Below are 15297 nucleotides of genomic sequence, written 5' to 3'. Positions count from 1 at the left end.
TAAATTTTGAAAAGTAAACAATTTATTTTGGAGTATAATGTACATTTCAATTATTTCCTCGGGCCTCAATTTATCCGGGCTGTTTGTCGCTCGGTCAAGCCAGTTAATCGAGGTTCTACTGTATTTCAAATTGAAATTCGAAAAGGTGAAATTGAAATATTTATTCGATGACATATTTTCCATTCTGCCATTTTTCAGGTACCATGTTATCGCATAAACCTCTGATTAAATATTTTAATTGCATCTTTAAATTTCAATTTATAAACGCACTTTCGTTCCTACCCAATATGTACTGTTATGCCATATCACCTTCCCCGATAAGATTCCAGAGCAACTTTATCTTCGCCCTTTTGCCCAAAAGCTGACGCAAGATGATTCGGGTTCGAAACTTGAGTAACAGGTGCGAAAGTTACTTTAACGCGAAGACCGATCCTGCTTTCAATCAAAAGGATCTCGCAGTGTGTATTCAGGAAGGAAGCGAGCCAGAACGAACGAAAAGAGCGAATGGCAACAACCGTCGCGTTTCCCAACGTTATCGGCGATAGGTGAGAGATAACGCGTTCACGGTGGTGGAGATAATTAAAGGAAAATAGAAAGATAACTGATCGAAGTCGATCGACCGGGAAACGGAAAATTGTTAAATCGCGGAACACGGGAAATATTAATTAAACGGGCAGACGATACGGCCCGATCGAATAATAATTCGGTATCACTGGGAAATTATGAAAACAGCTGAATAATCCAGTCCGCGTGTTATTTTCCGCCATCGGTACGCACCGATGGTTTGCTGTTTATTCGGCCGGTCTACTGGCCCGCCATAATCAAGTGGTCGTTAAATTATACGCTAATTACCACTATATCGTAACATTTACACTCCAAATTACTTGATATTCCACTTCGAACATATTTCGTCAAAACCAACGAAACTTTTCTACTCGGGAAAGCTTTCGCTAGTTGTGCTTCCACTCAGAAATGTGCCTCATACTACATACTATCGCGTCTAGCTGACGTCTAGTGATGTATTTCGAAAGTTTAGATAAAAAATTTTGCGGCAATAATCGATGTAACCAATTTATCGGTTCTATTAAAGACACCATTAACGGGCGAAGTTTCCCGGGAAGTTCCGCGGTATTTATTGCCATAAATTCATGAAATACTATGTCCGTCGGCGAACGAGGAGGACAGAGAGGCTTGCACGCAGCTTCCGAGGCAATATTCGCAGTACGAAAGTTCGTAAAAATTTCCATGCAAGCTCGTCGGTGTCTCCGGAATGCAAAACCGCAGGGGGATTAATTCGTCCTCGAGGTCCTTTAGGAGATGAAAAATTCTTCGCCGAAGCGTTTAGGTTATCGGCGAACTATTCGTATGGCTGATAAAGGTCTCGGGTATCGATGTTGCGGCATTTAAAATTCTCCCGGCTTGCCGGGAGACGATTAAATGGGACGAAAGTTACTTCGTTACCGGGGGAAATTAAATTGTTCCCGGGAAGTAATTAATTACGGAACAGTTTTGCTGGATAGCGGAGTCAAACTACGGAGGGCGCGAGCGATACGGCGAATCAGAAAGCGTTTAGGTGCGAGCTTAGGAGCCGCACAGACGGTGCTCGGTTGCCTAGCCGGCCGTGAACCATGCTATAGAATAGAGAACGCTATACAGAAGTGTGAACCGTAAGACGGGCCTGGGGATCCATTAATATTCCTCAGGCTAGGTGGGACCTAAACGAGGATCGTCCTTGGTCGAACGGGATGGAGGCAGCGTGCACTGGCAGTGCATCATCTGTTCGAGACACAAGACCCGTGGTATATTGCGCGGACAGAACTTCATCGATTCCCGTTTGATTCGAAACGTTTGTTTGGAATTGCCCTTCGACCGTATTTGCTGTCAGCGCCGCTCCTGGCTGAATGTTATCGTTTATAGAGAGTAGATGTTCCTGCCGATCGAGCATTAATTTCCAATCGCAATTCTAAATGCGGACTGGCTTCACGTCGAAACTCGAGCCAGAAACGCATCAAATTCCCGTTCATTCAACGATTTTCCCGAATAGAGCTGAAAGATTTTTTTAACGCTTAGCACTGTGAACGCGGTTCGATGCCGGCGGCCACTCCCCAACCTTTCGAAAATATTTTACCTGAAAAATTTTATCTAAAAAATGAGTCCGTAGCACTGGAATCATACCGTAACACTGGGAATCTTAATAACTACGAATTCAATTTAATTAACCATCATACGCGCCCCAAACGCAGTTTTACAAAAGCTCCTCAGGAGGATCTTCAAAAGGATAATTGTAATGTCTCATTTTCAAGATGGTTTTACAAATGATGATCATTTACCGACCATTTTTGTTGTATACTTTAGACCAGCGGTTTCCAACCTTTATGCTACTATACCTCCCTAAAAAAAAATTTTTTTTCCGCGCCTCCCTATTTTCTAATCGATATAATAATATAGACACGTTTTAAAATACTGAAAACTACAATTAACAGAATAATAACAAGGTTTTTCTATAACAATAGGAACATGCATATTTATTTTTATAGTAAATTACTAATTAAGTTACATCTAATGCATCAAAATTTAATGCGAGTGTTGTTGTTTATTGGCACAAAGTTTATCAAATCTTGGGGGCAATGTGGAGAGTGCCACTCGTAACTCTTTTTCGACTATTAACCTGGTTCGATATTTGGTTTTCATTGCAGCCAGTGCCGAAAAGCTCGTTTCGCATAAATAAGACGTTACAAACGGTAGAAGCACATGCATTGCTTTGCAATACAAAGATTCATACTCTCCACTAAGATTCACCCAAAATTGAATTATGGTTTCATTTTGAAACTTTTGTTTCAGTGAGCTGTTGCATGATAATTCTATCAATTTTTCCTTTTCGATGGTTGTCAGCTCTTTGTCTTCTTGATTGTCGATAAATGGATTCTGTATCCACAAAACCTTTGAGAAACCAAGGTCTTTTAAATAATTTGAAAAATGCAGCACTGAACCATCCAAGTGTTCGATAAAAAGATTTTTGCTCGCTTCAATATTGCCTGTGTCCCACAAATCTTTTGAAAGTGAAAACATATCCAACTCAGTCTTTTGTAAATTTGATTTCCATAACTCCAGCTTTTTAATGAAAGCTTTTACTTTGTCTTTTTGAACAAGGGGATGCATTTGTGATCCCTGCATTGATTTATTTAAACCGCTCAATTTTCCAAAAATTTCAACCGAATGGGCCAGTTTAACAATAAAATTATCGTTCGTCCACAAATGTGCCTCTTCATGGTGGTTTTCTTCGAGAAAGGTTGCTATTTCTTCTTTGAGCTGAAACACCCTTTGAATCACTTTTGCACGAGATAGCCAGCGAACTTCGCAATAACACAAAAGTGAGGTATAGTTAGCTCCCATATCAACACACAGCTTTGCAAACAGCCTAGCTCTCAAAGGACTGATCTTAATGTAATTTATAATTTTTATAACTTTCGTAAAAATGTTGTTCAGTTCCTCGCTCATATGTTTTGACACTAAAGCTGCTCTGTGAAGCATACAGTGCGTCCAGATAGCATGTGGTGCTTTCTTTCTGACCAATGCTTGAAGGCCTGCATTGTGTCCGGACATTGAGTGAGCTCCGACGGTGCACAGTCCAATGCAATTATTCCACGTTATGTCGACTTCGTAAAAAAAAACTGTCTATTATATTAAACATCTCAATGGATGTGGTCTTTCCAGGAATGGGTTTACAAAATAATATATTTTCTAATATATTATTTTCCGCAACATATCGAACGTATGCAATTAAATGGTCATCTTTAGCTATACCAGTTGCCTCATCTACTTGAATGGAGAATTTCGAAGTACGCAGCCGAGAATCTAATTGATCGCAAATATCTTCAGATATATCATTGATTCTTCTTCCGACTGTATTATCAGCAAGCGGAATTTTTTGCAACTGTTTTGCATACGATTCGCCGAACAGAAACGGAGCGTTTGCAAAGGCGTCATTTTTAAAATCTTCAGCTCCGGATAATTTTTTAATAGGGCTTAAATGAATGTACAAAAATGTAAGAAAAATAAAAATAAACATTACTTCACTAAATTTGTACTGTTACGTTACGATATGAAGTGTATTTATTTGTAGATATTATGGTATGAACATTAATTTTTTATTAAAAATTTTGGTGCCTCCACTGGCAATAGCCCGCGCCTCCCCGGTTGGAAATTGCTGCTTTAGACCAACAAATTGCGTTTGGTTTGCAATATCCATTTTAGAAATAGTTTCACGAATGATGGTACTTCACCTCCCATTTTTGTTGCATGCTTCAAACCAACAAATGGTGTTTGATCTACAATGTCTCATTTTAAAGAAATACATCTTTCAGATGTTCGAAAGAAAATGGACGAATTTTCACTCGAAGGAAAGTTGTGAAATTAATATCGATGGGATTGAAATACGGAGATCGTTCGAACAGAAGAAACTACTTTCACTTCGATCCAATTATCGGGGAAACTTTGGAGACTCCGGGATTCTGATTCTTTTAAACTCTGCAGATTTGCGAGGCGTCTTGGACAACATTTGTGAGCTGGAGCTTTAAAAAACATCCCTTAATCTTTCAGATCATCAGTTCCCTTGTTTTATTCGGAAAGATTTCTATCGGTGGGTTTTTGTTTGTTCAAGACTGCATTGGAATGAGCTCTGTACATTTCTACGTTCTAATATATGAAAAAACTACTAGATGTACATTTCTACGTTCTAACATATGAAAGAACTACTAGATATGCATTTCTACGTTCTAATATATGAAAGAACTACTAAAACGAGTGGACCGTATTAATTAATTCATGTAACTCTGATGTTATAGCATACTTCTAAAGGTTGAAGATGAATCCGATGGAAACTTTAATGAGAATTAATCAAATAATTTCGTTGCACAATCTATTATTGCATATTAAGACGGACTAGGAGAAGAAATGATTATATATAAGACATTTACATTACGTTACAGGTGTCTTTCGGAATATTTGATTGGTCTTAAGAGCTTCGTTCTCTCCAATTACTGTATCCAGAATTATTATTGTGCCATTAAAATAATTGTTTCTGTGCACTAACCTGGTCCAACGAACTTTGGCTGAGGGTGAAGTCGCTGGCTTTGAGTTCCTCGGCCAGCAGCTTCACTTTATTAAAGCTGACGCTCAACAGCATGTCCTGGCTACGCGGTAGCAACAGACGAGCCGCTGTGCCCTGCCTCGAGGACACTACAGCCTGTGGAAGATACTTCGCTAGGACTTTCTTCAGTTCTGCGGCTGATACTGGCTGCCTGAACCGTAAGAACGCCACGTAGCCCTCGCCGAACCTGAAAACGCACACAAAATTAGCCTTTTTAACCATTTGCAACCAATAATTAGCTGAGATATCAAGAACATTTCTCTTAAGTAGCTAAATCGTGTATCGCTGTCCTAATTGCTGGGGTGAAAATGAAAATATCCACTCATCTCTTTAAATAATTCAATTATTCGCAACCTGAAGGAAAACAGTTTTCTCTTTACCTCGTTGTATTCGAGTGTATTCAATTCTCTGACAATTACTGAGCATTTTGATAACTTACGAAGCAAAACAACGAACAGAAAAATTTAATGAATGTTGACAAACTTTGAACAAATCATTGCAACTAAAAGTACGGCAGGTGGTGAAGCCTCTGGTGTCTCAATGCGCCAGAGAAGTTCTACCATATTTCGAAGTACGCTGCCGCCGGGTAGATCGAAGTGGTAGAACGATATTATAAATGAAATTAGCATGAGTGCGGTGGAAAAAGGCTGAGAGTGCTTCAGACCGAGTAGGGTCTGAGCGAAGGAACATTATCCTCGACCTCTCGTTGGTGAATAGCAAAGCGCGTATCTCGACGAAGTCCGATCCTGCGATCCTAATAAAGAAGAGGGAAGTGGACGAACGTAGCGCCGGTGTGCAGCGAATAACAAAGGGAAGTTCACAGTTCGTAACAAATATTTATCGCATTGCCGCCTGTTCACCGGCAGATCCGTTTATTCGTATTCATTTACATCGGTACACGCGCATCGGCTTCGATAAATTATGCCGTGGGAAAGGACAGGCTGCGTAGCGCCTCCTCCTCCGTAAATTTGCATGGCCATTTGCGACAGAGAGGCGGTCAAAGGGCTACCCGGGAAAATGGCGAAATTCTGACCGTCTGCCGTGCATCCCTAAGTGGGACACTTTCAGACTTCAGAGAAGAAGACGCCGAATCGAATTACCAGTAGCACTCCATTTATCCGGAAGAAATTTTTCTAAACGGATCCTCCCCCCTCCCTGTATGCTACGGAAGCTACCAACCGGGTGCTGAACACTTTGGCAGTACATGTTTGTTGCAGATCTTTAATTTTTTATTGGACATACCCTTACAGAACTTACAAAGAACATATTCAGTTGATACAAGCCGATTTTAATGTGAGATATAGTTCTTCGAAAAATATTTGGCACGCGTTTTTATTTATCGGCAACCATCCACTCTGAAGGGGTGAAAACAGCCCTCAAAGTTGGGGATCAGAACCATATTGTTTGAGATATCCTCCGAGAGATCAAGACTTTCTTTCATTATGCATAATTATTGTTAAATGGAAAAAAAAAGAAAAATCCTAAAACACGTATCCCCTATTTTGGATCAAAGATCACACACCCGAGTTCACATAAAAATCAACTAACTATAAATAAGAGAAATTGCAAAAAATAAACTAACTATAAATAAGAGAAATTGCAAAAAATCATCAAATTTTTAATATATTGTTTAAACAAGAAACTTTTGTTAAAATTTCTTTGCACGACTACATTTTCCATTAAAAAACACACAATTTAAAAAAAAATTCTATTTTTTTCGATACCTGGTTTCCGAGATATATGGAAAAATATGGTTCTGACCCCCAACTTTCAGGGCTGTTTTCACCCCTTCGAACACGTGTCAAATATTTTTCGAAGAACTATATGTTCCTGTGTTAGTTCGTTTTCTGATTTCCAAACCAATTTAGTTGAACTTTATCATCCCCAAGTAATCAAGAAGTAAAACATATTGTCTCTAAAGATCGATGGTAGAGCGTTGAAAACTCAACTCCGCCATGAATATCGCTTAATAAAGTATGCAAAGAGGGGAAGTACGAGAGAAGAGCTGTAAAATTCCGGGAAGCAGACAAGACAGCGGCGCAAGAAAAAGTTATAAAGATCGCAGATGCGGGCCTGGAGCAACAAAAATTTCCTAGAAAGATCAACGAAGAGAGTGGAGCTGCAAAATAGCGGCGGTACGCGAGATGAACGTCGCAGTTATCAGCGCCATTTTGTTCCCCAAAGGCTCCAATAAACTAAACTCAGCGACGCTTGGGCGCGTTTCAGAGCATCGCGGACCAAAAAAATAGGGGGCGGAGGCGTAAAAAAGGAATCTCCCGATGAAATTGCGATCACTGGGATGGCGGAGAAGTTCGAATCGAGTTTCCCGAGAACGCGGGTCGTAAACGAAGTTTACGGTGTCCTTTGGTAGCTCGATATTGCGCCCGGTATTTCATACATCCGCGGGAATATCGCGTCGTTTATCCAGCGATACGAAAAAAACCCGCGGCGAGTCATTTCTTGCGATCGAACCGCCACTCCTCCGAGTCGCGGATGGATCGCAGGGTACGGCGGGTACGGCGAGTAGACGGTGCAGGTTGTACACGTGCAAGAGATATCGTAAATCCCCTGCCACTCGATCGCTTCGCGAGCAAAGGGGAAACGGTGTGCGCGAAAAGGGAGCGTGGAAGGGACTTTTCATCCCTTCACGAACTACATCTTGCGACAGTTAAGGGGGAAGAAACCCGATTGAAGGAACCATAGGGAGTTATGCAAAGAACTAGAATCTAACTAGATTTTGGGTCGAAACGATTTTGGATTGCGGGCCGCGGCTTTTTGTCCTTATTTGAGCAGATTTTGGGCTGGGCGAGGGCTCATTCTAAAGAGAATGGTTAAATGCGGAGCGCTCTGGTCATCATATCAGTCAAAAAAGTCTTTTAGTGAGAGAAAAATACATTGGAATCTGCGGGTTCCACCTTAATTGGGTTCACAATTTTAGCCCTTAGCACTCGAGTGGCGACTCTGAGACTCTGAGACAGCATTAAACATTGCTGTACCATCATTCAAAATATGGTTATAAACATTTAAGTATTTCATGAGGTATTATATCAATTTCATATCCATAATATGAAAAAAAGAATGGAATTATTCTAGGTCGGAAGAAATGTTTAATTTTCGAGTTGAAATAGCTCCGACTACATAGGGTTAATAATTCCTTTACTTGTCGCACTTCATTTATACAGGGTATTCAGCTCGAAGCAATTTTACAATAGCAATGTCACCAACGAAAATGGATGAATTTGTACGATGAGGAACGTAGGAGGCACATCAAAAACGATACGGAACGACCTAATTATATTTGCGAACGTAAGAACGTAATCTCCGGTGGCAGGCAGCCCCGCGAATATAATGGAGCCTGCCGGCAGGGCCGGCTGTTTCGCAAAATGACAGGCAGAATGAAAAATCAATCGCGCGACCAGCCGAGCGTCGAATAAATTGTCGCGCGACGAATTCCGCCGGGAAGTCTATGTGAACAGCCGAGTCAGAACGATGGGAAGTGTGGGGAATCGAACCGACACGAACAATCCATCAGTAGAAACAACGTCATTAAAATGCACCGGTTAAAATTAATCCCGGTCGGATATGTCGGCCGACTGCATATTCGAGCGGAATATTTGAACGATTTGCTGCAATTGTTAACGTCGCGTTAATATCGAATGGAGCTTTTTGATTGATTCGTAATTCGGCGGCCGTTTCGCCGACCGCACCCGCCACGAGACAATAGACCGCCGATTGGGTAATTTAATATCTCAAACAATACGTCAATGAAAGATTCCGCGTGGAAACGCGGTAACTAAAAATCAACTACACCATTTCGCTGCTGCCCTTCTACATATAATTCACTTATACGTTCGTTGTTATTTTATACTCAAGGTAAATATATGTATATTTTACACTATTCTGCGATGAACTGCGTACAGATTGCGTTCTTTAATGTTTCTGTACAGCCTGAGCACAATAAAGATGATGTAATGATAGTAAGAATTTTGTGTGCTGTATATACAAACTCAAGTCTCAAACTTTTCGCAATAATATTGGGTATGGGAATAAGTTTCCGCCCATTTTTGTTGAAAAGAAGCGTATAAACCATACCCATAATGTATAAACGTTTTCCAACAGTAGATCGACGTTTAATTCAATTGACAGTTCTGCAAGTGTTTGACGTGGATTTCCATCAAGTAATGCTGGGAAATCTGTATCTTCGATTTTTTTGGCACACCATCGCAATCTTTGCCCTTACGTCGAAATCATGGTTTTTAAAGGAACATCGCCACTAACTGCGTTTTGAAGCTTACAATTAGACATAGACCTTTCAAAAACATGTATTACGTTGCATCAAATACGCGATCGGTACTTAAGTACAACAACATCTCCAAAAGGGCGGAAACTTACTCCCATACCCAATAAAATTTCATATAGATAGCGTATCTCGTGTGGCTTTAATAAAACGACTGATCATTTAGTATGCCATGAATGGTATAAACGAAGAAATTCAAGGAACATTAGACAGTTGATTGGTTGCAATTCATTTCTCTCATCCTCTACGGTCTCCGCAAATAAAAGCGCAGCGAGTCCTGTGTAACTTTTTAAAAATTTAACTATTTCACGTGGCGCATACGGAGGAGGGAAGACAGCTCGCAGTCGCGAGAGAGGTTAGCAATCGTACGGAATTAATGTTTGCGCTGTTAGTCCAGTTACCGAGCGTTGTATACGGGATGAGTGGCTGAATTCTTTTTTCCTTGGGGTGACGGGGAGGGAGCACACTTAAATATGCAAGAAGTTGTTCAAAAGTCTGCGAGATAGGCGAGCTTACTTGTGTTTAAGGTGCTGCGGCGTTCCAATGCACCTGAGACCAGCTTTGGCAAGAATACCGACCCGGTTGCACAAATTCTCGCACTCCGCCACGCTATGCGAGGTCAGGATTACGCAGCTCTGGCTCTTCGTCATGCGTCTTATCGTTTTCGCGACCAGATCCTTCGTGGCCGGATCCATACCGCTGCGGAGGAATAAATAAAACATGAACAGCGAGGACGTTCCTGTGTTTTTAAACGGATTTTTTTTGCTCCCCACCGGGTTCTCCCCGCGCATCTTATGGTTTATCCAGCGTACCTCGTCGGCTCGTCCATGAGCACCACGGACACCGGCGCCATAACGCTCAAGGCAGTGCACAGCTTCCTTTTATTGCCTCCGCTAAGGCTGCTCACCCTTTTGTGAGCGTACTTCAAGAGATCCAGTCTCTTCAGCGTCAACTCGACCGCCTGAAACAATTTTTCACGGGATTAAGTCTCAACGAAAATGGAGACTCGCGAATCAGGCTTCCATCAATTATGTAACCATCGCGAAGCCAACTTCCCGCTGCACAACGCTTTCCGGGAAAACTTCTGCTCCGACACTTTCAAAAAATCGGTTTTCCTACATTCTTCGTTTCTTTGGGATTCGAGGAGTTTCTATACCAATGGTACAGTCCTTTTAGCAGCAGCCGCCGCGTTTAGCGTGTTATTCTACAAACGTTAATCACCGATTTTTATGAAACTTTGCACATTTACAGTTTAGTCAAAAATATTTGACACATATCTTTTTTTAATTGACAGAAAAACGAGTTTATGAGTTGAAATTACCCCTCAAAGTGGGGTTTTAAAAACCTTCGAAACTCAAAAATTGTATGAATGAAAATTACTAAACTTTCCACGAAATTTTCCATGCAAAATCGTTGCGTAGTTCAGCTCCCATCGTTTTCCTCGAAGCGTTACTTCGAGCTTCCATCAGGGAGGGAAAATGTCTTTGCCGCAGTTAATCAAACCGGCAATTTTCTAAAACCATTACTATGCATTCCGTAAACTCCATTCTACATTTCCAACTAAATTTCCCGTGGAAAGTCGCAATACTTCAGCTCCCACGGTCGTTTACAAGCGCCGCGCCGTAGTCGGACTGAATGCAAATCCAGCTCCGCGCGAGCGATCCTGGCTGAGGAACGCGAGCCGAGGGGTTTCGAGGTTGCTGCAGGAGAATCTCGGACAACAGTTCGGGGAAGTTCGCCGGGGAAAAAAGGAGGATCGCCGGCTGCTTAACGTTTTACACGCCTCTCGTTTCGTTCCCGAGCTTGGAATAATTAAAAACACAATCCACGGGTGAGCGGAGGCTGGCTGGAAGGGAGGGGAGGTCCCCGGGAAAACTTGCGGGTCTGGGGACCGGAAGTTTCGGCATAAATCAGACCTCACCTTGGGAACGTTGCTCAGCCCGCAAACTTCCCCGTGAATAGTCAGACACTGATGCGGGCTGAGGAACCCGTCGAGGCCGTCGCTCTGCGGGCAGTAGCCGATTTCTCCGTTGCAGAGCGGCCCTTTCCCCACCTCCTGACCCTTCAGGATGATCCTACCGGACGTCGGGATGATCTCCGTGGTGAGCATCCGGAAGGTGGAGCTTTTTCCGGCGCCGTTCGTCCCGAGAAGCCCGAAACACTTGCCGGCTTGCACGCCGATGCTCAGATTCTGCACGGCCACGTTCGTCCCGTACACACTGGTGTACTCCTTTCGCAACTTGACCGCCTGCAGAATGTCCTCCGACATCCCACTTTCCACCCTCATCCTCTCCTTCGAGACGTCATCGTCCTCCTCGACGATTGTGTGAGGACTAGCCCGACGATTCCACGTCGGCAGCACGCGACACTCGATCATCAGGTTCAACGAGAACAAGATTGTTCCCACGATCGCCAGGAACACGAAGTGAAGACCCAAAAGGTCCCAGCCCAATGGGGACTGGTACGTGTCCATGTTGAATTTTTCCAGCAAACTGGCCGTGATGTCGTTACGAGATATTTGTACCAAAGCGTCGCCGAGGGCGTACTGAGGGAATATCAACAGGATCTGGTGCAAGGTGTTCCTCGCGTCTTCTGTCGTTTTCGTCCTGCCCAGAATGTCCAGCACCAGGATCGTGGCTAGGGAAAACACGCCTATGAACGTGTTCGTGCAGAATAGCACCATGTTCGAGAGACTCGAGTCGTTGAAGATCTTCTCCATCAGGTGGGAGAACGGCAGGGCTGCCCACCTACGAGAAATATATTTCTCTTTATGCTCGGAGCATTCGAACCGGAACATTCAATTAAGGCTACCTGGAGCACTAGGAAATAATACTGGAATGGTACTCACGCGAAAAGACAGAGCAAAAGGCAGATGCCAGCCAGATTGTGCCTGGCGACGTACGCAGGCAGTCCAAAGATCTCGAAGACAATCACAGCCAAGAGGATCGACAGGCCAAACACCTACAAACCAGGAATCGAATTTAAATCAAATTCCCCTAGTCTAACCCGGTTCCCATTCCGTCACTCACGAAGAAGTCCCAGATTAATGCAGTCGTCCAATAGGTGATAGGATGGACTCCGGCCAAGAAGAGGATCCTTTTTTCCTCGGACAGTCTCTCCCGCACCAGTTCCTTCGACCCTTGAGCGGCGACCAAACTGAACGCTATTAGGAGAACCAGAGCTACGCCAACGTCGGCCACGTGCTGCAACCTGAATCAGACAACGTTTCCATCGAATTTCTTCTATCTAGTTCGCAGTCCGGACAGATTTTATTTACACGTTTTCTATTTCTTTAATACTACTGGGTCATTACATGCCAAATCGATCACTTTTAGCAGGCACCATCGTCGATTTTGTTCTAAATGAAATATGTTGTAGTCCATGTAAAAATACGGAGGGTTTAAGTCATCATTTTGCCGGTTTCGAATTTTTTAATAAATGGCAGGCTTTCGAACAATTCAATTTTTCCCATTTTAGCGATAACGGGCCTCACTTACGAATTTTTATCTCGGGAACTGTTTGTCCGATTGAGTTAAATTATTTTTTGTTTTATTCGGAAAGGATTGGGCTATTTCAAAATAATTTTTTCAACCTCGACAATCAACTTTAACTGTTTGTTACAGTAATGGCTTTTATTAAATTTTATTAATGTTTTCATTTTCGAGGTTGATGGATATTTAGAAAGCAATAAACACTCAACAGATATCTATATGATACAGTTGGTTGTTGGGCAAAGTGTCACTTTTCGCGTTTATGGCGGTGCGCTCGAGCCGCCTCTACCTGAAACGGGGGTACCGGCGTCCTTTACCAGCTCATTGTGACGCCAATTTTAATGATACCATCTTTTTCAAGGGCTCATCTTAAAGGGGAAACTTCAAGGAATATAACCATATTTTTTTTACATTTAAATCACTGAACCCCATCATCGAAGAAAAAGTAAAAGAAGAATTTGTTTAAATTTTTCGATATTATGAAGTTGATTGTCGAGGTTGAAAAAATTATTTTGTAATAGCCCAATCCTTTCCGAATAAAAAAAAAATTTAGCTCAATCGGACAAACAGATCCTGAGATAAAAATTCGTAAGGCCCGTTTTCGCTAAAATGGGAAGAAATTGAAATTTTCAAAAGCCTGCCATTTCTAAAAAAAATTTGAAATCGGCAAAATGATGACTTAAACCCCTCGTATTTTCACATGGACTACAACATATTTCATTTAGAACAAAATCGAGGATGGTGCCGGCAAAAAGTGATCGATTTGGCATGGAATTGACCCTACTACGATAATGTTACTTCTCATTTGTTTCAGTAACAGCATATTCAGCACAACAAACCATGTAGACATTATTATTATTATATACGGACCCAGGTCCTTTTATACAAATGTATACAGTTTTTACAGTATAACTGACAAAAATAAAAAGAAAACATAACAGAAAAAAAGTCAACCTAAAATTTACATAAAAATGAACCGCGCGAAACTAAACAAATACAGGCACGATTAACAAATAGTATTGTGCAATTTTGTTTTGAATGCCTGTAACGTGCCATTAAAAAAATAAATATTGTTATAGAATATATTAGAGCTAGCAATAATGCGATTTAATGGATTTATTACTCCATATGAGGATTTGTATTTCATTGTGTGAAATCCTGCTCTTGTTCTCAAACCTCGTTCAGGTACATAGAAATTTATTTGCCTCGGGAGTGCGGGACAATCTATATTATTATTTATCAAATTAAAGATAAAGCTCTGATCGGAAACTGTTCTTCGATCGGATAATGTTTCCAGGTTGACCGTATTTAATATTATAGAGCAATTATGATCAAAGATTGACATTAGGTTGCTTGTCTTATGTGCACAAAACCTGAGGAATTTGAAGAAATGAAGATAAGGAAAACATCTTCGAAAACATTTTCTCCCAAGTGAGCGGCATCGATGTATTCAATGTTAACAAAAACGAGTACGTATTTGTTCGCTCGAGCGATGCCTGTGTGCCCCCGAAAGCAGGCAAATCCTTTGCCGCGGCGCAGGGAACGCGACCCCAGGCCCGAATCGTATAAAATCTTATTATTAGCTGGAAAAAGCACGCGAGAAACGTGGAAGCGAGGGAGAAAAAAGTCGTGCTCCGATGCAGTGCAGTTCAAACGGGATCGGCCGAGCACGCCGAGTTAATTAAAAGTAAACGCAACACGCGCGATTTCGTTACACATAGCCACCCACGCCTGGCTCAGTCTACGTGGCAAGATCGACCGGGCACGTTGGCATCTGACCCGGTAATTGGATCCCGCTTATCGAAACACAACACCGCGCGTAAAACGCTCTTTTTTCATATTTTCCCGGCATCGTTCAGGATTTATTCTGACGGCCGCGGCCGGTGAGAGCGAGCCGCCGGTAATATAAATAACAGGATGACCGAGTGCATTTTAAATTCGAGGAAAACGTGGCCGACCACGGGTTTAATGTTTGCATGCACTTAGCAAACTTCCAACCACCAGTGCGTTTCACTCTTGAGGACAGCAACTCGCATAAAGTTTTCGGCATGAAATTCAGAGTGTTAACTAGGTTAAAATCGATTTTACAACTGCAGTAGTATGTTAGCGCATTGTTTACCACTGATTGTTTCGTGCTTTTGAAATGAAACTTCTTTGCTGAGGGGACAACAATTTTCTAGTGTAACGGAAGTGACGAAATTTCGCGAATAACCTCGAATAGTTTGACAAGTAACATTTTCATAATTAATTTACTAACATTTAATTTAACATTTAATTTACGAAATTTAATAATTGTCGCTCGGTATTAATATGTAACATATAAGATTTTTAAGCTCCCTTTTGGTGCAGCGCAATTATTG

General features: G+C 41.9%; 1 protein-coding gene across 4 annotated transcripts in view; it reads right to left on the bottom strand.

Annotated features, from left to right (window-relative positions):
- The window catches only part of Ldd (lipid droplet defective), a 71825-nt gene that overhangs the window by 9111 nt on the left and 47417 nt on the right, over window positions 1-15297 (bottom strand). For all 4 annotated transcript variants that reach the window (XM_076428527.1, XM_076428648.1, XM_076428594.1 and 1 more), the window contains 6 exons: window positions 12476-12656; window positions 12295-12407; window positions 11368-12193; window positions 10259-10407; window positions 9963-10145; window positions 5093-5336 (listed from right to left, as the gene is read on the bottom strand). In XM_076428527.1, coding sequence (XP_076284642.1) covers window positions 5093-5336; window positions 9963-10145; window positions 10259-10407; window positions 11368-12193; window positions 12295-12407; window positions 12476-12656 — 1696 coding nt within the window. The remainder of the gene's footprint in view (window positions 1-5092; window positions 5337-9962; window positions 10146-10258; window positions 10408-11367; window positions 12194-12294; window positions 12408-12475; window positions 12657-15297) is intronic.

The sequence above is a fragment of the Lasioglossum baleicum genome, chromosome 1, assembly GCF_051020765.1.
Source record: "Lasioglossum baleicum chromosome 1, iyLasBale1, whole genome shotgun sequence".
NCBI classification, from domain to species: domain Eukaryota; kingdom Metazoa; phylum Arthropoda; class Insecta; order Hymenoptera; family Halictidae; genus Lasioglossum; species Lasioglossum baleicum.
The sequence above is the reverse complement of the archived record's forward strand: the minus strand, read 5'-3'. Positions and strand labels throughout refer to the sequence as shown.